This window comes from Natator depressus, chromosome 5 (genome assembly GCF_965152275.1).
Source record: "Natator depressus isolate rNatDep1 chromosome 5, rNatDep2.hap1, whole genome shotgun sequence".
Taxonomy (NCBI): Eukaryota; Metazoa; Chordata; order Testudines; family Cheloniidae; genus Natator; species Natator depressus.
In genome coordinates, this window is record NC_134238.1 from 90103252 (window position 1) to 90129273 (window position 26022).

General features: G+C 38.3%; 1 protein-coding gene across 5 annotated transcripts in view; it reads left to right on the forward strand.

Moving 5' to 3' along the window:
- The window catches only part of KIF27 (kinesin family member 27), a 39677-nt gene that overhangs the window by 6002 nt on the left and 7653 nt on the right, over positions 1-26022 (forward strand). For 4 of the 5 annotated variants that reach the window (XM_074953183.1, XM_074953185.1, XM_074953184.1 and 1 more), the window contains exons 4-16: positions 101-301; positions 3282-4258; positions 10023-10166; positions 13451-13657; positions 15304-15479; positions 15893-16026; positions 16660-16815; positions 18926-19131; positions 19618-19815; positions 20178-20288; positions 21914-22090; positions 22737-22952; positions 24544-24750. In XM_074953183.1, coding sequence (XP_074809284.1) covers positions 101-301; positions 3282-4258; positions 10023-10166; positions 13451-13657; positions 15304-15479; positions 15893-16026; positions 16660-16815; positions 18926-19131; positions 19618-19815; positions 20178-20288; positions 21914-22090; positions 22737-22952; positions 24544-24750 — 3110 coding nt within the window. The remainder of the gene's footprint in view (positions 1-100; positions 302-3281; positions 4259-10022; positions 10167-13450; positions 13658-15303; positions 15480-15892; positions 16027-16659; positions 16816-18925; positions 19132-19617; positions 19816-20177; positions 20289-21913; positions 22091-22736; positions 22953-24543; positions 24751-26022) is intronic. The other variant, XM_074953187.1, reaches the window with a different exon arrangement.

A 26022-nucleotide genomic window follows, 5' to 3' on the forward strand; every position in this document is an offset into this window, starting at 1 on the left:
GGCCACAGACTTTTGTTCATGTTTCAGAAGTTTAAACTTTATAGTTTATACTAAAGATATATTCACTGCAAGTCTGGTGACGTTTCTGTTTATATTTTAGCATCGGTTGGAGAGGATGAAAAAGGTATCATTCCCCGTGCTATACAGGAACTATTTCAGAGCATCTCTGAAAACCATAATATTGACTTCAGTGTGAAAGTATCTTATATAGAGGTCTACAAGGAAGAACTCAGAGATCTGCTGGAGTTAGAGACTTCTATGAAAGATTTACACATCAGAGAAGATGAAAAGGGAAACACAGGTAGAGAAGCCTATTTGAGCTCAAAAATTTATTAAATTGCTCCTGTAGAATATTTCGTTCTAAGTGCAAGTTTATGAAAGCAAATGCAAATGTTCTTGTCTTCTCTTAAAAGAAAAAGCACTTATTAATTACAGATATTATGAAACAAGAGGGGAGGTCTATTGTAGGGATACATTTTATTGATAAATGTAAAGTTCATCTTGAATGGTGTGATACTGAGATAAACTGCTGGTCTTCGTGGCTTTGAAATGGATGAATGCCAGAATGCTCTTGGTGGAGCACGGGTTTTTGAATAATAATCCATCAGTAAATTTTAAACTATTGTGCAGGGATCAGTTACTCTTCTTTAGTACAAACATTTAAGCACGTAAATTTCTAATCAGCCTCAGTTGACCACATATCCTTCTATGACAAGCTCTTTCCATTCATCAGTAAAATCCTGGGGAAAATCTATCTCAGACAGTAATATTCTTTATTACTTCTGTATTTTCAACTATCCAATTAAACAGAGACCTATGAGGTATGGAAGCTGTTCAGAAAATCCTTGGTCCTTAGGCAGCATATTATAGAATCGCTACCACAGTGTTCTAGTTATGGCTGAGAAGCAATTTCCATTATAAGCATCTATTTTCAGTCCGTTTTAACTGGGGTGGGGGGGAATTATCCTTTTGAAATGAGATTTCTCATTCTTGTTCTTAGACCAGGTCAAGTTTGTAAAATTCCATATAGCTGTGTTTAAGTTATTCAAGCATGAAACCTTTATCACCATTAAGATAATTTTTTTATACATTTTGGATTTTTGTTTGTTTGTTTTGCCCTGATGAATTAAACATAGCTTCTTTGTAGTTAATTATTCTGAGCTTGCTATGACAGCATCCTCAAAGATAGCAAATGTATTGACTGTAGAAATGTTTTCAAATGAAGTAAAATTCTGTGGTATACATGGGATACACCAGTGGCTCTCAACCTTTCCAGGCTACTGTACCCCTGTCATAAATATAAAGGGAAGGGTAAACACCTTTAAATCCCTCCTGGCCAGAGGAAAAACCCTTTCACCTGTAAAGGGTTAAGAAGCTAGGATAACCTCGCTGGCACATGACCAATGAGGAGACAAGATACTTTCAAAGCTGGAGGGGGGGGGAGAAACAAAGGTGCTCTCTCTCTCTGTGATGCTTTTGCCGGGAACAGAAAAGGAATGGAGTCTTAGAACTTAGTAAGTAAGCTAACTAGATATGCGTTAGATTCTGTTTTGTTTAAACGGCTGATAAAATAAGCTGTGCTGAATGGAATGTATATTCCTGTTTTTGTGTCTTTTTGTAACTTAAGGTTTTGCCTAGAGGGATTCTCTATGTTTTGAATCTGATTACCCTGTAAGGTATTTACCATCCTGATTTTACAGGGGTGATTCTTTTACTTTTTCTTCAATTAAAATTCTTCTTTTAAGAACCTGATTGCTTTTTCCTTGTTCTTAAGATCCAAGGGTTTGGGTCTGTGTTCACCGATGCAAACTGGTGAGGATTTTTATCAAGCCTTCCCCAGGAAAGGGGGTGTAGGGTTTGGGAGGATTTTGGGGGGAAAGACGTTTCCAAGCGGGCTCTTTCCCTGTTATATATTTGTTAGACACTTGGTGGTGGCAGCAATAAAGTCCAAGGGCAAAAGGTAAAATAGTTTGTACCTTGGGGAAGGTTTAACCTAAGCTGGTAAAAATAAGCTTAGGGGGTTTTCATGCAGGTCTCCACATCTGTACCCTAGAGTTCAGAGTGGGGAAGAACCTTGACAACCCCTTTCAGAAGTCTGATTTGTCTTGCATACCCCCAAGTTTCACCTCACTTAAAAACTACTTGCTTACAAAATCTGACATAAAAATACAAAACAAAAAAAAAAAACATAAAAAAAGTGTCACAGCACATAATTACTGAAAAATTGCTTAATTTCCCATTTTTACCATATAATTATAAAATAAATCAATTGGGATATAAATATTGTACTAACATTTCAGTGTATAGTATATAGAGCAGTATAAACAAGTCATTGTATGAAATTTTAGTTTGTACTGACTTTGCTAGTGCTTTTTATGTAACCTGTTATAAAACTAGGCAAATATCTAGATGAGTTGATCTACCCCCTGGGGTATGTGTACCCCTGGTTGAGAACCACTGGGATACACTGTTTTTTTCCTAATTTCTCATAAGGCAACATGGCACAATGCTCCCTTGCATATGGGGCCCAATTTTTCAGTATGGCATCATCTTGTCCTCCAGTTTTGCACTCAGTTCTTTTGTGTATGCACAGACCTGCATGTAGACATTTGAAGAGCTCAGTAGTCAGGAAATTCAAATTAATTGCTTGAAGTAAGTGTTACTTGGTCATATTTCCTAGATGTAATGAAGTATAAACATTAATACCCTCTGGTCCAATCCTGCAAATTAGCCTCTGAATAGTTCATTGACTTCAGTGGGACTACTCACATGAGTAAAATTACTCACAAATGTAAGCGTTTGTTGTATTAGGCTGATAGACAATAATACAAATATATAGGTATAAAGTGACAAAGTTGTGAGAACCATAACTTTGAATTTTCTATCTTTTGTTTGTTTAAAGTCTTCACTGTAACCTTGCATTTGTTGTTTTTTGAATTGATTTAAATAAAGTCTCAACAAGCTTTTTTGTAAAAAGGTAAAAATGCATTTTTTTAATAGTACATATATATTTTATACATGTGCTACAGGTTTAATATACTGTATGTAGTGCTTCCATTAATATAACTTTTTCTTGTAGGTATTTGCTGTGAGCTCATATGCTAATGTGAACTTGTACACATTATTATAGCTAATTTTATTTGCTGGATTTTTAGTGTGTTTTTTTTTGTGGATTAGTTTGACTATTCATGACTTTATCTAAAAACTGTTTTTCTGTAAACTTCTGCTGAGAACTTAGTGTTAACACATTATTCATGCTTTCTTGGGCTTGATGTTTGTAGTGATTGTTGGTGCCAAGGATTTCCAAGTGGAAAGCGTGGATGAAGTGATGAGCCTTTTAGAAAGTGGGAATGCAGCTCGCCACACAGGTACGACACAAATGAATGAGCACTCCAGCCGATCTCATGCTATTTTTACCATCAATATTTGTCAGCAACGACCTACACAGTCTCTGAAAAATGTAGCTGCTGCGCAAGATTTATCTCTGAGATCAGGCCAGATCATTGCTTCTAAGTTTCACTTCGTGGACTTGGCAGGATCAGAAAGGGTGACAAAAACAGGGAACACTGGTGAACGGTTCAAGGAATCAATTCAGATCAACAGTGGCTTGTTGGCTTTGGGAAATGTGATAAGTGCTCTTGGAGACCCAAAGAGAAAAAGTGTACATATCCCATACAGGGATGCTAAAATTACTCGTATTCTGAAAGACTCCTTAGGAGGAAACGCCAAGACGGTCATGATAACATGTATAAATCCGTCCTCATCTGACTTTGATGAGTCTTTAAATTCCCTCAAATATGCCAACAGAGCCAAGAATATTAGAAATAAACCAGTTGTAAACTACAACCCTGAGCGGGACCGGATTGATGAAATGGAACTTGAGATCAAGTTGCTCCGGGAAGCTTTGCAGAATCAGCAGGTTAGTGTAATGAGCCATGCTAGCCAGGGATCACAGGATATGAGTGAAGATAGGACTCGAATTCATTCTCTTGAGGAGCAGCTTTCCCAGCTTCAGGTGGAATGTTTCAACTACAGAAATTGCATAGACGAAGCGTTTCCCTTTCTAGTTGAACTAAATGACTTTGCCAGCCTAACAAGGCGTCAACAAGAGAAGCTGCAGGATTGGATCAACATGGCACAGGAGCTAAGGAAGGTAGCTCTCGTCGTGCCACGAACTGATAGTGGAATTGGAAGCGACCAAGAGGAGCCACATCATATTACAATTCTTCAACTGAAGAGGGAACTAAAAAAATGCCAGGTATTAAACTATAACTTATTAATTTAAGTATTGTTACATGAAAGGGTAGCCCACTAGTAGAATTCACATTAGACTTCAAAAGTTTTAAAATACTTAACCCTATCATCTGCATTTTATCTAGCGTTTGATCTAGTTAAATAATAGCAGCATTGCAAAATTCTGTTTGCCTGCTCACCTGGGTGAGTTATTCATTTTGATAGGTGATTTAAAACATTAATCATCATTGTGTTAGAGGTGGGCAAATAGATTTTATGCTCGGGCTAATGAGTTTTCATTACAGCTTTAAAGAGCTTGAATAACAGTATGATGACCTCTCATCCGTTAGTTCTTTCCTTTACAGTGATAACTGAAGCTGTCAAGTTAACTGAGAAATCTCATTTTATATCCCACCAATATAACTCAATGTATCAAAGCCCTAGACAAGTTGACAACATAGATCATCTGATGCCAAGTTGTATCCACTCTACCTACTTACTTGGCCTCAACACTGTAGTGTCAAGTATCAGTGTCTAACCTAGTACTTATTATTAAGCCAGTCCTTCGCAAGAATAATAAAAGCTATCCTTCAAAATAGGGATGTCAATTAATTGCAGTTAACTCACGTGATTAACTCAAAAAAATTAATCATGATTAAAAAAATTAATCACACTTATAACAATTGAAATTTATTAAATATTTTTGGAGGTTTTTCTACATTTTCAATATTGATTTCAATTACAACACAGAATACTAAGTGCTCAGTGCTCACTTTATATAATTTTTTTACAAATATTTGCACTGTAAAAATGATAAAAGAAACAGTATTTTTCAGTTCACTTCATACAAGTACTGAAGTGCAATCTCTTTATCGTGAAAGTGTAACTTACAAGTGTAGACCTTTTTTTGTTACATAACTGCAGTCAAAAACAAAGCAGTGTAAAACTTTAGAGCCTACAAGTCCACTCAGTCCTACTTCTTATTCTGCCAATTGCTAAGACAAACAAGTTTGTTTACATTGACGGGAGATACTGCTGCCTGCTTCTTATTTACAGTGTCACCTGAATGTGAGAACAGGCGTTCATATGGCACTTTTGTAGCTGGCGTTGCAAGGTATTTACATGCCAGATATGCTAAACGTTTGTATGCCCCTTCATGTTTCGGCCACCATTCCAGAGGACATGCTTCCATGCTGATGATGATCATTTAAAAAAAAAATGCATCAGTTAAGTTCGTGATTGTACTCCTTGGAGGGGAGAATTGTATGTTTCCTGCTCTGTTTTATCCGCATTTTGCATATATTTCATGTTAGAGCAGTCTCGGATGATGACCCAGCACATGTTCATTTTAAAAACACTTTCACAGCAGATTTGACAAAACGCAAAAAAGGTACCTCTGTGAGATTTCTAAAAACAGCTACAGCACTTGACCCAAGGTTTAAGAATCTGAAGTGCCATCCAAAATCTGAGAGGGATGAGGTGTGGAGCATGCTTTTAGAAGTCTTAAAAAAGCAATACTCCAATGCGGAAACTACAGAACCTGAACCATCAAAAAAGAAAATCAACCTTCTGCTGGTGGCATCTGACAGACGATGAAAATGAACATGCGTCAGTCCGCACTGCTTTGGATCATTATCAAGCAGAACCCATCATCAGTATGGAAGCATGTCCTTTGGAATGGTGGTTGAAGCCTGAAAGGACATGTGAATCTTTAGCGCATCTGGCACATAAATATCTTGCAACATCAGCTACAACAGTGCCATGCAAACACCTGTTCTCACTTTCAGGTGACATTGTAAACAAGAAGCAGGCAGCATTATCTTCTGAAAATTGTAACCAACCTTGTTTGTCTGAGTAATTGGCTGACCAAGAAGTAGGACTGTAGTAGGCCCTAAAGTTTTACATTGTTTTACTTTTTGAATGCAGTTTTTTTCTACATAATTCTACATTTGTAAGTTCAATTTTCATGATAAAGAGATTGCACTGCAGTACTTACGAGGTGAATTAAAAATTTTTTTTTGTTTTTTACAGTGCAAATATTTGTAATAAAAATTAATATAAAGTGAGCACTTTACACTCTGTATTCTCTGTTGTAATTGAAATTAATATATTTGAAAATGTAGTAAACATCCAAATATATTTAAAATAAATGGTATTCTATTGTTTAACAGCACGATTAATCACAATTAATTTTTAATTGCTTAACAGGCCTACTTCAAAAATAAAAATACCTGACAAAAAGCTGTTTTTCTTTTAATTGTCAAATCCTTAGTTGACTGAGAGCTGTAACACTCAAGAAAAAAAATAGTGTTTCTCAAAACTGCAGTTTTTTTTTCTTGTTATCCATTATTCACAGGTTTTCTTATCATAGCACTCCTTGGACATGTACTTCTATGTTACATATCAGCCTTCTGCTTTTTGGTGCCATAACATTTCTTTTCAATTCTCCTGCTGAGGTGAGAATTTTGAAGAAGGTATGAGATTCCCAGCAGGACTGCTATCTAGGAGGAGGTGAGAGAGAGGAACTCTTGTGCTGGCAACTTTGAACAGCTCTTTCTCAGAGGCAGACATAAGGTTGCAGCCTTTCAGCTCATAATAGTGCTAGACAATGACCTGCTGAGAGAGACGAGCTCTTTGCCATCTCAATCATGACTTCCCCCTCCTCCCCCCAAAAATATTACATGATAAACATACATAACTTTTTGGGGGACAGCCTCTTAGCAGGTGGAACTTTTGGAAACAATGTTATGTTAACACGCTTTGTATGGATAATAAAAAGTACACTAAACCATGCAGCTTTAACCAAATCAAAAGTTAATGGTGTAACTTAAGAATCAAGAGTTGAAAACTGACTGAAAGTGGCATTAAAAGAATAAGAATATTAATAATAGGTCAACAACAATAATCTAATCTGAGTCTATATCTTGTGATTGAAGGAATCTGTGCTCCTATGTGTTATAAATAGTGCAACAAAATGCATGTTTTGTTGGGGAAACCTACTTTGAGGTTTGCACATGAATTCTGATGCGGTTTATAGACTCTCTTGGGAAATGCCTATATAAATTATGTCTTCCAATTGCTTTCTTATAATTTGTTTAAAAGGAAACATATGCGTCTACTCTTGTTTCCTTTAACTCTGAATGATCTTTCTCTTTGCTTGTGATTTCCCCCTCTGGATTATTTTAAACCTCCTACTTCTCTGGAGAGTCTAGGCTGCATGTTTAATTGCTTACAGGTAAGGTTGCCAGGCAAACCACTCCTCCTTCTTGTTGCTGTGTTTCAAGCACGGAGAATTATCCTGTTTTGCCTCTTTAGCAGTGGCTAAACTATATTTATACAACATAAACAAGAATATAGTAGAGCAGGGAAAAATGTTCTAAGATTTCTAGCTCAATTTGTCAAAATATGCTTCCTCAGTGAAGCATAGTTTATTGTAACAGTTTCTTGATGTAGCTGTATTTTCTTTCATATACATAAGAGTGCAGCTTTCTGGTATTTGAATGTAAAATCAAAAAGGAAGTAAATGGACAACATACTACTTATTCTCACATCTCGCCCACAACATGCATATTTATCTTTATTATTAGCTGTTATTTTCTCTACTATTAATTAAGTCAGGTCAGAATATGAAGTGGAGAATTCTTGGTTTTCAGTGATTGCCTGGAATCTGAATGAAGTTACAGGTCCAATGTGGGCCAGGAAATTGAAGTGTCAGTTAACTTTTGAAGTGATAGAGACACTTCAGTGCTTTGATGCACACAGTCAGAATAAAGTTCTATCTTGTAATGGTTCATAAATCGCTTGGATGATCAGTTTAAATAATGTTAACAATTGGCCCATCTCAGTGTATTTGGCAGGAAGAGGTAGGTAGAACAGCTGTAACCAGGCTAACCAGTCCTGGATCATCCAGATGACTCAGGCCTGTTTTGCATGTGGGTGATAGAGTTGCTTTTTAGATGTAGAGCTCAACAAACCTCTGGCCCCTAATCAGCCTCGTACATGCCCTATCTAACGCCCTTCTCTCTGCTGTAGTCCTGGGGAATCCCTCATCAGTTCAATGGAAGGGGCATACTTTTGTTTTGGTTTTTTTATTGGGAGGTTGTGTACGCCTCTGTTCGTGGTTCGATCTGAGCTGTGAATCATCAATCCCCATAATTACTAGGTGGGACATTCTCAGACCCCTTTCCACCCACAATCTCTTTTCTTGGATGGTATTTCTGTTTTGAAGCTGTTCCTTTTTAAGGGTCCTTTGGCTAATTGTCATTTAGCTGGAGAGGTACCTAGTCTTTGTTGTAATTGCAGCTGAGGCACTGAACATGCTCTGTGCTTTCCTGGAGTCATTCACCAGTGCTCAATTGCAATATGTGATAATTGGGGTGGAGTTACTCTCTATGAATCTGCTCTGAGAAAAGAATGGTTTTGGGAGCCCGTTAGGTGTAATAGCCTCATCAGAGAGAGACTTTTTTTTTCCCCCCTCAGGATCTACCAAGCATCCATGGGTGCAGAGCTCAAGTACACTATGCAGCTACTGCAGCGTCTGCACTCTGGAAGTTGCTTAGACCAACATTGGCTCATACACCTGTAAAGACATCAAAAGAAATTTTCAGGCCTATTCTGACTTTATTCATGTGGTTATCATCACAGCTGTAGAACAAGGAAGGCAGTGTTAGTTTCTTAACTATTTTATGAGAGATTTGCACTACTCTTGCAGTTAAAATGCTTGGATCTTGTGACTGAATTTTAATGCATGCTGAAAGCAGCATTGTATTAATATACCACTGCATACAGTAGTTCTGGTTACTGACATTTCTCTTAGGGAGTGTAATGGCATGCACCTACCTCTTGCAAGCGTCCCCTTCAGGTGGGTGTGACTGCAGTCTTTAAACAGTCCTAGCCCTAGGACCAGGCCGTACTCCCAGGGCTTCTTCCCTGGAGGCAATGATTTTGACCTAGCTGGGCCCCTAAGTAATTCAGATCCCCTTCTTGGGGTTTATCACTGTCCAATTCTAGGCCATTTCCCCAGTGGCCTATGGTGGTGGGGGAGGGAACCCGGGCCCACCCACTACTCCAAGTCCCAGCCCAGGGACCCTAAGAATAGCAGCCACACGCCACCGTGTCCCTTTAACAAAAGTGTTTTCAGTTCCCTGGGCCACTTCCACATGGCCCCAGCCTTCACCAATCCTTCAACCTTACCTTAGGGCTCTTCTATGTTCAGGCCCAGCAGCCAGCCAGGAGCTCCTTTTTGCTCCCCCCAGTCCCTGCCAGCACTGAGCTGTCCATGGTGCTGCAGTTCTCTTTGACCAGTCAAGAGCACCAGTTGAACTCCTCTAGCTCCAGCAAGGAACTGACTCTGGTCTGCACTACAGCTCCTTTTATACTGGTTGGCTAGCCCCTTGCAGCGTCCCCAGATTCACCATGTCCCACTCAATCTGTCTAAGAAGCTTAGAGGACCTCTCTACTGCTCTTTTTCTGGGAAAGGTGTGGCAGGACCCTGAGGCCTCCAGCTGGGGGCCTCTTGGCCTATTCCACCCCGCCATATGGAGAAAGGAACTTATCAAAAAAAAAGTAAGTAGATGATGAATAATACTGAGGGAATAATTAGAGATACTGCATCGTCAAGATCTACTAGAATCAGCACATCATTTATGGAAAATCTACCAATGGTATACCTTGGGAAATTTTGCAGTTCAGATCTGCTTTTCTTAACACCATCTGAAGAATCTCTTCATTATTCTGTTGTCAGAATAACACCTTTCCTATCCTCACCCCATCTCCTTTTTGTTATCTAGCAGGCTTTAGCTACAGACGAAGAAGTATTCAGTCAAAAGGAGCTTGAGCTGAAGGTATTACAGGATCAAATACTGACATTGATACAGGAAAACCAAGAACATCTGGAATCTCTTAAAGAGGCACAAGAAACAAATAAATTACAGGTAGGTTTTCCTCTTGCACATTTTACTGTGTAAGTTTGGTTCAAATAAGATGCATATTAGAATGCAGTAATTACTATAGTTATTAAAATTTGGGCCATATTTTGCAGCCCTCAAGCAAATTATTTTCTTATCAATGAGAATTTTGTCTCAGGCTGTACTATTTATTCCTTAGATTGCATAACTGTGACCATTTATGAGAAAATTATCTTTGTCTAGTGGCTAAAATACAGGACTGAGACTCAGGAGATCTGTATTCTAGTCTACTGCAGACTTACTGCATGACCTTAGGTGAATCACTTAATGTCACTTGTTCCCTGTCCCATCCGTAAAATAAGAACAGTAATATTTACCAATAGTACTGGAGAGTAGTGTCTCTTAATTCTTCAATATTTGTAAAGCTTTTTGAGATCTTTGGATGGAAGGGGTTATAGAAATGTCCGTTGTATTATAATACTAAAAAGTTTAGAGGTGAAATCTTGGCACCACTAAATTAATTGAAGTTAATGGGAGCTTTGTCAATGGGACAGGATTTCAGCCTAAATATATAGGAAGATTTGCTAACACAGGAATCAGGGTAGCATAGTGGAGACACTACTTGCCCCTCCATTTGGAGCATTTCTCAATAAAATAATTATGATGGGTTTAGTCAATTGTCTGGTAGCCAGAGGACCATCAGATTACAAATGGAATATTCAATATATTTCTCCTAAAATTGACGATCTCATAAGATCCACAAATCCCCTAAAACTTATGAAGAAAATAAGTTGTAAATATTCCAAGTATGGGAGAATCAGTGCTATTCTCCTCATTCTCCTTTTTCTGTCTTTATCCCATCTTATCTTCCCTTCTCCTCCTCCCTCTGTTGATGCCTTATGAGCAGGTCACTGAGTAATGTGACATAAAAGGCGAGTAAGCCAATTATCACCTTCTTCTTCTCTTGCTCCTTCTCTTCCTTTTCTGCAATTTCTGGTGAGGCACAGGTCGTTTTTACCTTGACTAGCTACACTGAGGTAAAAACTACCTGTGCCTTGTCTCCACTGAGATTTTATGCTGAGATAGCTTTCTCAGCGTAAAATCCATTTTGATGTAAAAACACATCTGTTTTCAGTGAAGATACAGAGGTTAAGAGATTTGCCTAAGTCACACATCAAGACAGTGGCAGACCCAGGATTAGAATTTTGGAGTTCCTGGCTAACTTGTAAGGTCACTAAACCATCCCTTTCTATTTAAAATAAAAATAAAAATCAACTCTATGAATCAAATAGTTTTTAATAGCATTCACAGGAATATGTGATTTGATTGGCACTTCAAATTGGATCAGAACTGTAAAAGTAAATTGCAGTACATACACATGGTATTATGTGCAAATATCATATCTTAAGCAACTGAATGTTGCCTGACACTTCCCATTATAAGACCCTATTTTCAACAGCTTATAAACTTTCCAAACTTAAACCATTTGGACTAAAATTTTCCATGTTGTGTGTGTCTGATTTATTTAGTTATTTTCATTTCAGCAGAAACATTTCAGTCATTTTTGAGAATGAAGTTAGGGGAAAATAAATTATTTTTCTGTGTTAAAAAGAAATTCTTACAAACATTTAGCTGATAAGTTCTACTGCTACTGTGTTTTGGAGCACGGACGTGAAATTTGGCAGGGGATTGCCCTGTTGTTCCCATGGAAAAAACATTCAAATCTGGCCAAGTTTTAATCCTTTGAAAATTGTAAGTTTGCACATGATCAGTAGAGACTTGTTAAGCATTTTGCAGCTAAATTTCTCAAAGATTCCATGTATACTGAGACTGCTCCATCCTGGGGAATCAGGGTCTGAGGAAGACTTCCCCTGCAGTGGCTTCTCCTGGTTGCTATGAGCCAGTGTGGTGCCAGGCACCAGAAGTAAGAGCAGGGAGACTGTCTTCATTGTGATCCCCCTGTTCATACGCAGGCAGCATCAGGAGGACACAGCTTGTCTATGGCTACGTCTACGCTGCATGCTTTTTTTTCGGTGACGTGTACCCCCATCCAGTATGGGTTTAAGTAGCAGTGTAGACTGAGATATGACAGGAAAGGAGAGTACAGATCTGCGTGAAGGGTGTGGATATGTACCCAGCTACATAGCCTACACGGTTCTCTGCTCGCCCAAGCCAGGCCTTCCTGTCTACATTCCTATTTTGAGCTGTGCAGTGTCCTGCTGCCTCCCCACTGCTGGAGCATTTTCCCACTACAGGAAAAGACTGGCAGTAAGGAAAGGTTCTGGCAGGCGGGGAAAGCAGCTCCCCACTGCTAGAGCCGTTCCCCACAGCAGGGAAAGACTCCGACAGCAGGGAAAGTCTCTGGCAAAGGACAGGCAGCAGGGAAAGGCTCAGACTCAGATGAGTAAGAAAGAAAACAATCAAAATAGGACAATATTATATATGTTTTATAATTAAATATCTTCATATTGACTGTCTTTTATTGACTGTCATATTAACTTCTCCACTGTTAGTTACCCAGTTTTTGTAGGTGTTATGAAAGATGTGGATCTTGGTGAGGGATTTGAAGAAAGATCAGATAATTACTTTATGGATCAGTTCAGAGATGATGCCTTCTGAATAAGGGGCAGTTTTGAACAATGCACAAAGACTGTTGTGGGAAAGGCAGATAAGTAGGTTCTCCAGACTAGCATCATTGGCAGAGTTGTGTGGGGCAGGCAAGATCAAACCAAAGTCCTGATCCTGCAAATGTTTATGTACATTTATTTATATGAGTTCACTTACTTGAATGGAACTACTTGTTGAGCAAACATACACATCGTGCTTTAGGATCAGGCTCCAAGGCTGTAAGTTCCATTTTGAATATCAATTTTGGCTGACTCATATTTTGTTCTTTTCCAATTATGCATTAATAAAGCAAATATGGACTCATAAGTATCCCTTCCAGCTCTTTTAATCTTCTTGTATAACATACCTGAGATGGGCCTGTTTGAAAAGGTTAATGATGTTTTTAACAAACCTTCTTGAAGTTTGTTCATTATGCGGTGCATATTTTTAGATTAATTTAATTAAAATTATATGTTTTAGAATTCAAAGATTTTGCACTTCCATCAAATTTTCTATTTCAGGTTAGCACTGGTGCATTGCATAAACTTATGCCTTGCAAGAGAATTTAGGTTCAGTGTGCTACACCAAACACAGCACCCTGCTAATAGCTTTACCATTCAAACCAATGTGTTTGTGGTTAGAGTAATGTGAAATATAATGTAGAGCTGGCACCTAACAGGGTTTTTTTGTTTTTGTTTTTTGAGAATGAGAAAATGGTGGAACAGCAACTCCTTATTGATCAGCTGAAAGATAAGTTAGAGAAGCTTACTGTGACTACAGCTTCAGTATCCAGAGGTGCTTGTGGAGATGGGCCAGCTGCTGTGACATCTGCAAGAAGACCATATAGTGTGCCACTCACTAATAGTTTAGTACATTCCATTCATATGGCTACGGGACTGGAGTCCCGAAAGGTAATGACTAAACACATTTTTTATTTTTCTCCTTCATTTTGTAATTATTCTGATTTTGGTACAAGAGTTGAAAGGAGATACTAACAGTTGCATTGACATTTTCTGTTTATATCAAATTTAAAGAGTGTGAAACATTAATTTCTGATCTGTGGCAACGTACACAGCACCAATTTATCCGGTGCAAATGTATTTGTACAACCTCCAGTACAAAGGGGCTGCACTCCTGAGTGGGCCTTTAGGTGCTAGTAAAATACAAATAATTACTAATAATGATATATTTATTCTGTACTAATTCCAAGAAAAGAGTGCTATGTACTGACTTGCCAGTATCCTATTCTGTAACAGTTGAAACCAAATTCTCAAAAGTATCTCCATAGATTTTTCCAAAAAGAAATCCAGAAAACTTGCACAACCCTCCTCATTGTTCGCATGCAAGTGCAGGTGTTAGCAGATTTGTGTATGAAGTTGTAACGAGGCTGGTTCTGGTGGGACCCAACTGAGAGTGCCAATTCAGGACAAACTGCTTAAAGCAGGGCAGTTACAGCCCAAGGCTGGGGTTTTTCCACCTCTAAGGCAAACCAAACCAGCCAGACAGAGAGGACTTTGGTTTTACCCCACTGGCTAACCACAAGTCACACAAGCAATTCCTTAGACACTCCAGTTTCCCAGTATCACCACCAGTGCCACTCATTATGGGGACAGATGGTTATGAAAACCAATACCCCAGTAAAAGAAAAAAGGTTGTCTCGATCCCAAAGGACCAAGGCCCAGACCCAGGTCAATATACAAGTTAGATCTTATCCACAAATCACGCTGTTCCCAATCCTTTAGAATCTAAAATCTAAAGGTTTATTCATAAAAGGAAAAAGATATAGATGAGAGCTAGAATTGGTTAAATGGAATCAATTATATACAATAATGGCAAAGTTCTTGGTTCAGGCTTGCAGCAGTGATAGAATAAACTGCAGGTTCAAATCAAGTCTCTGGAGAACATCCACAGCTGGGATGGGTCTTTCAGTCCTTGGTTCAAAGCTTCAGAGTAGCAAAGTTCCTCCAGAGGTAAGAAGCAGGACTGAAGACAAGATGGAGGAGCTGCAGCAGCTTTTTATAGTCTCTTGCCATGTGGTCTTTCTTTCTTTGTGCCAAAGACAAGCTGTCCATCACATGGCATGGAAAAACCTCGGAGTTCTGTCCATAGGCATGTCCCTGCATACCTTGCTGAGTCACAAGGCGTGTCTGCCTTCTCTCAGTGGGTCAGTTGTATAGCTGATGGTCCTTAATGGGTCATCAAGCAGGCTAGGCAGAGCTGACACCAACTCGTCTGGGGTGTCACCCAGAAGCATAGCATAAATTTGAAATACAGACAGTATAGAGCCAATATTCATAACTTCAACTACAAAAATGATACACACATATAGACAGCATAATCATAATCAGCAAACCATAACCTTGTCTTAGACACCTCATTTGACCCCCTTTATGTAAGATTTGGTGCCACTACAGGACCTTGGTTGCAACGATGATCTATACGGTTCCAGATTATGTCAATAACGTCACAGAAGTCCATTTGAAAAATCAGCCCTAAATATTCCTAGCTTTCTGCAAATGACTTTACCCCCGGTTTTATTTTTGGGGTCTCTTGGAAGGTACACACCAGCCCTCCTCCTTACTCACTGGCCCGAGTAATGGCTGGATTTCAGACTCGCAGGCAAATGATATTGGGTCATATAGAAGACCAAGATGAAGTCCTTCACTGCCACTTCTCTGATCATAGTGATGAAGAAGAAAGGAACGCAGACAGCAAAAAGAAATCAGCATTTAGGTAATCTTTTTGTTGTTGTTTTATTCAGTCTTTAAAGCCTTCACTCAGAAAGAGCTATATTACTGCCAAATACTGGCATATCATGAAGCCAGTTTACAGTGTCATTTTATGTAAATTTGTAGAACCTCCTGACATCACAAAATAAGTGAACACAATAGGTATTGCTAATGACCTACTCTATTCCATTTAACATAGCTTTAGATTGAACACCTCTTCACTTTAATAAGTATGTCTTGATCCAAGGATCTACTTGCAGGACCTGAAGGGAGCAGGTGGTGGTAAAAGTAGATTTACGACACACGTGCAAGTCTTTGTAGATTCGGGACCTAGTGCATTAGGATTATATAATCTGGTATGAAATTTTAAAAAAATCATAAATTTGGAATATGGATTGGTTTTTAATTTCTTTTTAGGCGTTCCATAAACCGCACATGGACACGAAAACAGACTCTTCTTTGTTCTCCCCTTCAACTGACTGATCTACAGTTCCAAATGCACAAGTCCAATTTATCAAATGAAACCATACTGCAGACTGACACTGTCACAGGTAACAATTACAAATGGAAATTATGAGATACTAACATATGCTTGTGTCACACCATGAAAACGTACATTTTTAGTGTTGTTAATCTTTTCCATTCAAACATGGACTTTAAAATAAAAATACTTTTGATGTCCTCATCTGGAATTGTTTTTAAATACTTTTTTTGTGAAGTACATTCATGTTCTTACTGGTTGGTGCTTTAAAAATAATATTTAGCATTTATATAGTGTGCCACATATCCAGAGCATTGTATAGATATTTAATTAATCCTCACAACACCTTTGTAAGTGATGGAGGTAAGTTGTATTATCCCTATTTCACAGATAAAGTGAGACAGAAAAGCGAAGCAACTTGTAGAAGGCCACATGTGGCTGTAAGTACATTATTCGCTCCCCTTTGGGTCATGGAGCATCAGTGGGTATGTTAGCCAAGGACCTTTCTTTCCCAACTTAGTGCTCCTACTCTGTATCCTGTCCTGATTTTGTGCAGATGGCAGGTGGTGAGGAAGAGACTCCCTGTATCCTGTCTTTCTGATTCCCTCCCCAGTGTATATGCAGAGAATAGGCCAGGATTTTGTCCTCTGGATATATAGCATGTTCCAGATCTTTCTTCTCAGCATTGCCCCTTTCTTTCAAGGTGAAGAGATTGAATGCCACCGTAAGAGTCGTGTAATAAACATGCAGAAATTAAAGAATTCAGAGCTGAGACTCACCGAGGCCAAGCAAAAGATGAGAGAACTTGCACTTAACATCAAAATGAAGGAGGAACTCATTAAAGAAATAGTAAAAACAGGTAACTGACTTGTGTAAAGCACATTTTAATTCAAAACATATACAGTAGAACCTCAGAGTTATGAACACCTCAGGAATGGAGGTTGTTCGTAACTCTGAAATGTTCATAACTCTGAACTAAATGTTATGATCTTTCCAAAGTGTACAATTGAACATTGACTTAATACAGCTTTGAAACTTTACTGTGCAGAAGAAAAATGCTGCTTTTAACCATCTTAATTAAAATGAAACAAGCACAGAAAGTTTCCTTACCTTGTCAGTTTTTTTAAACTTTCCCTTTATTTTTTAGTAGTTTACATTTAACACAGTACTGTACTGTACAGTATTTGCTTTTTTTCTTTTTGTCTCTGCTGCCTGATTGTGTACTTCCAGTTCCAAATGAGGTGAGTGGTTGACCACTCAGTTCGTAACTCTGAGGTTCTACTGTACGAAAGAAAGTAAGGATTAGCTATTTAATTGTCCTAGTTGTTGGTAATTAATATGTCATTAATCTTAATCAGTGGGGGCTATTATAAAATCATTAAGTTTTTGTCACTTTTTTTAATAATTGTTTACTAATTGTATTATCGTGACACCTGGGGCCCCAGATGTGGGTTGGGGCCCCACCATACATTCATTAAATACCTTAATTAAATATTTGGTGTGCTTTCCTAATGATTTTTTGTTCCATAAATATCTCTGTATTTTTTCCATGTCATGTCCTACAGAGGGAATGGCCTTCTTGAACTTGGCTGCATTCAAATTCCTCTTGAAGATCTACTTCTACTTTCAGAGTGGTAGCCGTGTTAGTCTGTATCAGCAAAAAGAACGAGGAGTACTTGTGGCACCTTAGAGACTAACAACAAATTTATTTGAGCATAAGCTTTCATGGGCTAAAACCCACTTCATCAGATGCATGCAGTGGAAAATACAGTAGAGGGTGTGTGTGTGTGTGTGTGTGTGTGTGTATATATATATATATACACACACACATACACAGAGAACATTAAAAAATGGGTGTTATCATACCAAGTATAATGAGAGTAATCACTTAAGGTGAGCTATTATCAGCAGGAGGAAAAAAAAACTTTTGTAGCATGGGGACACATCAGCCACACTATCAGAGGTTCATTCACCTGCACATCCACCAATGTGATATATGCCATCATGTGCCAGCAATGCCCCTCTGCCATGTACATTGGCCAAACCGGACAGTCTCTACGTAAAAGAATAAATGGACACACATCAGACGTCAAGAATTATAACATTCAAAAACCAGTCGGAGAACACTTCAATCTCCGTGGTCACTTGATTACAGACCTAAAAGTCGCAATACTACAACAAAAAAAACTTCAAAAACAGACTCCAACAAGAAACTGCTGAATTGGAATTAATTTTCAAACTGGACACCATTAAATTAGGCTTGAATAAAGACTGGGAGTGGATGGGTCATTACACAAAGTAAAACTATTTCCCCATGCTACAAAAGTTTTTTTTTTGTTTTTTTTTTTCTCCTGCTGATAGTAGCTCACCTTAACTGATTACTCTCATTATACTTGTATGGCAACACCCATTTTTTCATGTTCTCTGTGTCTATCTGTCTGTCTATCTATCTCTTCCTACTGTATTTTCCACTGCATGCATCCGATGAAGTGGGTTTTAGCCCACAAAAACTTATGCTCAAATAAATTTGTTAGTCTCTAAGTTGCCACAAGTACTCCTCGTTCTTTTTACTTCTACTTTGACGCTTGCCAGAAACTAGCTGCCAATAATAAGAGTGTTACTGAGAATAGTCTGTCTATTTTTGGTAACTGGGCTATAAATACTTTGTACTATCCAGGTGAGGCCTATCAACATCTGGCATCTTATCTGTATATTGTACGCCTTCCCCTGCCTTGTGCCTGTTTGTTAGGGTATTCGATTGTGAATTCTTAGGGAAAGAACTATGCCTTTTTTTCTGATTGGAACGTGTCTGGTACGCTGTGGGTGTTACCAGAAATAAATGCTAAGTAGTAATAAATTCTTTAGATGTATAATTAAGGATTAGATTTTCATATGGAATTTGGAAATAGCGGGTTTTTTTTTTCAATAACGCAATTTTTCAAACAATTTTGTAATATTTTGTTTTTAAGGCAATGATGCTCAGTCTGTAAGCAGGCAGTACTCTTTGAAAATAACTAAACTGGAACATGAAGGTGAGCAAGCCAAGATAGAATTAGCTGAAACACAAAAGCAGCTTCAGGAGCTGGAGAACAAGGAGCTGAGAGACATTGCTGAGAAAGCCAAGTTACAAAAAGAGTTTCGGAAGAAAATGGATACAGCTAAATTAAAAGTGCAGGTAGTTTTTGATTTTTGTCGTTAGGAGTTATGAATTACTGCTCTATCCCATAGAACACTTGGGGCCTAATCATCTGCTCTGTTACACAAGTTTTATGCCAATGTGACTCCATTGAAGTCAGTGTAATTACAGTAGATAATCAGGCCCTCAATGTACCAATAGTTGGTACTTGCATGTATCAAACAATATCCTTATGTGAGAAGTGTATTTTCTTACTAGAAAGGTGCACAAAAAAGAGATTATTGGATAGCATGGATGTGCTCACATACCATGGTGTTTGGCAGTTGGTAAGAACTTAGGGAGAATGCTTTAAATTGTTTTGCAAACTATCTGCTTTGTAGCACAAGTCTTCTATCAAAATACCACACTAAATCCTAAATCTGTGCAAATATCAGTGGACTTGTTTACTGGTATTTGTCCTAAGATGTGTTTTTTGTTTCTTTAAGTGTTCATGCTGTTAGACTGAAATATGCCATGTGAATTCAGGTCTTACAGAAGAAGCAGCAGGACACTAAGAAGTTGGCATCATTATCCACCCAAAATGAGAAACGGGCTACAGAACTTGAGCAGACTGTGAATCATATGAGGCAGCAGCAGGCCCAGCTACAGAAAAGACTGCGAGAGGAGAGTGAAAAAAAGAAAATTCTTGAGGCAGAGATTGCAAGGGACCAACAGCAAATCAAAGTAAGAGGCTTTCTTTTCTGTATAACGGATAAGCATATAGTACAGTTTCACCCCATTACTTTCTCATAGATCATGATGCATAACTGTAAGGCTTCCCATAAATATAAGGAATGCCGTTCAAGGTAGGAAAAATGAAAATGCATACAAAATCTTTTCACCTACAATTTTTACAAATTACTTTCTTCTTCTTCATGCTTTTTTTATTTTACTGTCCATCTCCTACCATTACAATACAGCTTCCATTAGTGGAATGAAAATCTTATATCTTATATACTGACATGGGCTCCTTCAGAAAAAAACTAAATGTGATGACAATAGACTCAAGGAGGCTAGGAAAATAGTTTTATCTTTCTTACTTACAGGAACTTCAGTTAAAGACAGAGCAACAGCAGAAAATTCTCAAACTTAAAAATGAAGAGATTGCTGCTTTTAAAAAGAAGAAAAACTTGGCAGAAACTTCACAGCAGTTACAGGTAGCTAATTTATTCCAAATTTGATGGGCCTTGAGAAGCAAGGGGAGGGGAGACAAAACTCATTATCCCCCACCCCACCTCTTGATTAGCCTTGTGTGGGAGGAGGGAAGATTCTGTTTGCTGATTGGCAGAATTGTACTCAAATCAATTGTTAGATGCCCTTCTTTCTTTGAAGCAGGGATAAATTGGCCACCAAAGGTAAAGAGAAAGGTAATCCTCCAGCAGGGAGCAGGAATAACTTCTGCCTGCCTGCCCTCGCTCTCAGTGATGGTTTTAGTTTGGCTTTATTGTGGTACAACGAACTTAGTTTCTGGTTGGCACAGGGGTACAAGGTTTCTGCTGTACTTGCTTACAGGCTCTGGATTGCCTGGAGCACTGCTACCACACAGGGCAGAAGCCCCTAGCCCCACCACCCCGCCATAAGGCAGAAGCCCTGAGCTCCCTCTCCCCCCCTCAGCTTAGCAGCTGACACCCAGAGCCCCAAATCTTCCCCTACCCCTGCTGGGTTCTGGAGTTTTTATAGCATGTTGGGGGTGACATCGGGGGCTCCAGGAAATAATGTATGAGACTTTAATAGGCAGCAGGTTTAAAACAAGCAAAAAAGGAAGTATTTCTTCACACAGTGAATCTGTGGAACTCTTTGCCAGAGGATGTTGTGAAGGCCAAGACTGTAACAAGGTTAAAAAAAGAACTAGATAAATTCATGGAGGATAGGTCCATCAATGGCTATTAGTCAGAATAGTGTCCTTAGCCTCTGTTTGCCAGAAGCTGGGAATGGGCGACCGGGGATGCATCACTTGAAGCACCTGGCATTGGCCCCTGTCGAAAAACAGGGTACTGGGCTAGATGGACATTTTGGTCTGAGCCAGTATGGTCGCTCTTGTGTTCTTATGTCACATTTACAGCATGTCCAGACATGCCCAATCACGGTTCCCTCTACTGCCAGAAAATGTGAAATACATGCTAAGAAGATAAACATTAAAATAAGAAGGACAAAGGTGCCTCACCCTGGGGACACAGGAGCATCTAAAGGGTGGCCTGTATGGGAGCTCTCCAGTCCCCTGACATTGATTAAACCTGTTCAAAACAAGCCTTCAGTAGGACTTCACTTGGGCATAATATCCAAGCTAGCAGACCTTGATGTAGGACCAGTGCACTAGTTTTCTGACTTCAGTTGTTAATGTAGCTTTTAACTTCTCATTTTCTTTTCAATTGCTGTTTTCTGACAAGTAAATAGTCTTGATGAAATGTAATGTAACACCCTGTACCTGAGCTATAGAAATGTTCTTAGGAAAATAACATGTATTTCAGCAAGGGCTGTTTTATACAAACATGTGCATAGCAGACTTTGCAATGTAATACTGCTGTGTTTTTTCAAATTTCTCCAACCAAATAACTTCATTATCCTGAGTTCCAAATCAAGATTCTGTTGTAGAGTTATTGTTGTTAACACTAAGAATGTCAATTTTGGATTAAGTTATAGAAATCTGAAATTGATAGAATTATTATTCTAGATGAGAAAATACTGTACTTAAAAAATGCTGTGCATTCTTCTGAGAATGCTGTGCTGTACTTCTGAGCCCTGACTAATACTATATATCTTGCTATTATTTTTTAAAACGTAGAAACAGGAAGAGCAAAGGAAATGGTTAGATGAAGAACTAGAGAAGGTTCTGCATCAACGTCAAGAATTAGCAGAACTGGAAGAAGACTTAAAGAAAAGAGAAGATATCATAAACAAGAAAGAAGCGTTGTTACAAGAGAAAAGCCATTTGGAAATCAAGAAACTAAGATCTAGCCAGGTGCTCTATATAATACTGTGTAACTATTATTACAGTACCATTATTTGAGAGTCCAGATAAAACATATTAGAAAGAGAAGCAGCAGTACGGGTCTCATGTAATCTGATTTCTATCCCTGTAATCTCAAGCAAGCCAATCTGTTTTTCTGTACCTCAGTTTCTCTGACTTTTTAAATTGGGGATAATGTAGAACAAAGAGATTTCTTCACCTTCTGTAAAACACTTTTTTGAGTTCTGGAGATAACTTCCTTTATGTAAGTGTAAAGTCTTATACTTTGTAAAATTTGGTAGATCCCTTTGCAATTTGAAAACAAAATATATTTTTTGGATATTTGGCTTTAAAAGCAAAAATGAATAGAAATTTAAACACAGATTTCTTAATAGCAGGTGTCTTTATAACGGGTGATGACTAAATTATGGTTTAACTTTGTGTATGTAGAAAGCTGAAGTTGAGTATTTTATAGTTAGTAGTAAATATTTATATTATGATAGTGCCCAAATAGCATTGGGGCCCCATTGTGCTAGGTGCTGTACAAACATGGAAAAGAGACAGTCCCTACCCCGAAGGGCTTGCAATCTAAACTATGTACAGTTTGGTTAATTATGGGTAGTGTTTTTGTATCATTTGTGGATTTGGGGTTTTTTAGGCTTTAAACAAAGATAGCTTGAAATTATCTACCCGCCTGAGTATGCTGGACAAGGAATTGTGTGATAAAAGTGTGCAGCTCCAGACCAGTGCCAGTGAAGAGAAGAGACAGATTGTGGAAGAAGTTCAGGTTCTTCAGAAAGAAAGGGACCAGCTGCTCAGAAGAAGAAATAGTGTGGATGAGAAACTTAAAGATGGTAAAGTGTTGTCCCCTGAAGTAAGTAAAAATAGCTATTAGTTAGTTACTATTTTATAATATAACACACTAATCATGATCTAAACATGTTTCTAAATATCAGATAACTAGAATTGAGAAATTTGAACCGTTTTTGTTAAAATATTAAAATTTTAAATAGGAAATTCAAAGGAATTAAAGTAAGTACAACAGTAGTGGCCTGGTTTGCTAAATAAGAAAGTTTAGGTTTGGAGATCTGTTCCAGCTGGTGTCTTGACAATCCTCCCTTGTTCTTTTGTCTGTGGCATACTGTTTTTCTTCCTTGAACTCCAAGTGCTTCTCCTTTCCAGATAACCATCACAATTCTGTCTTTAAACTGAAATAGGACTTTCAAACCTGCATGACTTAAATCTTTAGTTAAATCAGTGTAACTTTCTTGTATAGATTAGGCCTTAGAGACAGCTGTCTAATAGCTGCCACTGAAACTTACATCAGTACTGTTCTGGATTGGCCAGCAGGAAACGCTTATGCAACAAGTTCCTTTCCTCTCAAGGGAATTAAAAATACATCACCTTCATGACACAGTGGTCTGACATCTGTCATGGGAAACAAGAGACAAAACTGTCTCCAAACTTATGTGTCTTGCTGCAGGACACAGCCAATTAAAACTTCTGAGACACCTAGGCACATTCCACTTCCTTTCCCACCATCCACACACTAAAAAAACAAAACTAATAAAAAGCATTGTTCTGTCTTTTTGTGTTTCATTTTCCTTCTCCTGGCATAGCTTCATCTTCACTATGCTAAAAAGATACACATTTGCAGATTGACCCTCGATTTCAGGATCCTAATAAAGTAGCTACTAAGTTCCTTTCTACTTAAAACAGGGAATTAAAAGTAGAAAATTATAGCTCCCATGATCTTCTATTAAGATTATGTATATAATGTACGCACAGAGCTATGCATATTTATAGTGACTACTACTATAAATGTACTTTCTATTAAGAAGATCAAGATCTTTTAAAGTTATTTTTTTATGTGCTGCTTTCTTGGAATACCCACACCTACCAGTTTTCCAAATAACCATATAATTAAAAATTCGTACTGTTTAGAAAAACTTCAGTGGATGATTATCAGTTTTTCGCAGCTGGTTCTTATTATGTTCGGATATTGCTTGAGGTGATTTATCCACTAATAAGGGCTCCACTTGACTTTTCACTGGGTTTTGCGAGAAGGAAACCTCACCTGAAATATCCCCAAATTTCCATTGTGACAATAAGGTGTGTTGCTAAGGATATTCCCAGACTCCAGCACAGTGTGAGGTAGAAATCCTGCTAATCAGCATAATTAACTTAAATTAAAGTGAAGTAAGTCCCACTTACAGGGTATAGACTATTTCGTGAGTCCTCCACTCAGTAATGTACTGTATTTAACCCACCGTGAAAAAGAAGAAGGTCATTTATTTTTTTAAAATATTTTCCTCAATTTGTAGTATGTTATTGCATTTTCTCTCAGAACAGTCAGAGTCTATATAATAAAATAAATTAACATATTAACGTTAGGGTATCCTGACTCTTGCGTAGCTTTTTAATTGAAATGGAGAGTGGCACCTCATTTCTGCTTTTATTTGTAGGAAGAACATGTCCTTTTCCAACTGGAAGAAGGGATTGAAGCTTTGGAGGCCGCCATTGACTACAAGAATGAAAATATTCAGAATCGCCAGCACTCACTTAGAGGCTCATCTCAAATCCTTACACAGAGCGAGGCCAATGTAATGGGAAAACTAGTTTCCCTGTCTGCTACTGAGCTTAGAGCTATTCTCTTCAAGTACTTCAACAAGGTGTGTTTTGGCTGATGAATAATATTAAACTGAATTTTATTTTTCACTTGTGTCGCAGGTAATAAAATGAAACAGTTCAATCTTAGGATTAGCCCTCTCCCCGAAAAAAGAAGAAAACTTCATTTTAAAAGTTGTGTTTTCAGTGACGATTGCTGAAGTTAGGCTCTGTCTCCCTGTATTGAGCCAGATACTGTGCAGTGTTTCTCACTTCTGTAAATAGTTTTGAACTTTTACATGTCAGGTTTGTCAAGCTCCTTTCAGATGTTGCCAGCCTACGTAGTGTTTACTTTCAGATGTGGAGGTAAGGGTTCCCACCTTTCCCCAATGTGGTCCTGATCCTTCTAGTAGCAAGGAACTAGATGATTTAGGTGTTGCAGCACTGGGGGTTGCAGTGCCTAACTTCCTTTAGGTGCCCTGGCACATAATGGAATTCACAACCACAAGTTAGGCATCCAGCCTCCCTATACAGTGCATGGGCAGAGTTAGGTGCCTAGAAAATGGAAATCACAAAGGCATGCACACTGAGTTGGGAACAGACTAAACTAGCCAGTGCTAAGGAGAGGGGTGTGGCCTAAACCCAACTCCTGAAAGAGACCATAGGTGCCTATTTCTACTTGGGAGAGAAGTTCAGTTGTGAGAGAAGTTCAGTTCACCCCTCTGCCTAATGTGGAGTAGGGATTTGAGTCTCCTACCTCCCAGGAGAGTTCCCTAACCACTGGGCTATAGATTATTCTGGGATGAGGCTCTCACTCTCCTTTTGAAGTTGTTCTACTGTGCATAAATATTAAATATTCATTGGGCCAGAGAGAGAGAGAGAGAAAGATTGACTCTTTAATGACTGTTTTTTCCATTATTTTGTCTGGGATTGATGTCAGACTAACTGGCTGATAGCTGTCCTGGTCATCCCATTTGACATTTTGAATATTGGCTCAATGTTAGCACTCTTCCAGTCTTTTAGAATTAACATGGTATTGCAAGATTTATTAAAAATTAACTTCAGTGGGCCAGAGACCTTCTCAACCAACTCTGTTAAGGCTCTGGGCTGCAAATGATCTGAGTTACTGATTTTAAAATGTTTATCCCTAAATGTTGTCAAACAACCTTCAGTTACTAATGGACTTGAGAATACTTAATCATCCTCATTTGAGATGAGTGCATCCTGCATCTTACAAAATACAGAACAGAAATATTTATTGAACACTTCTCTTTTCTGTATAGTTATTAACAATTTTACTATCTCCATCTAGTAATGAGTCTATATCATTGCTAGGA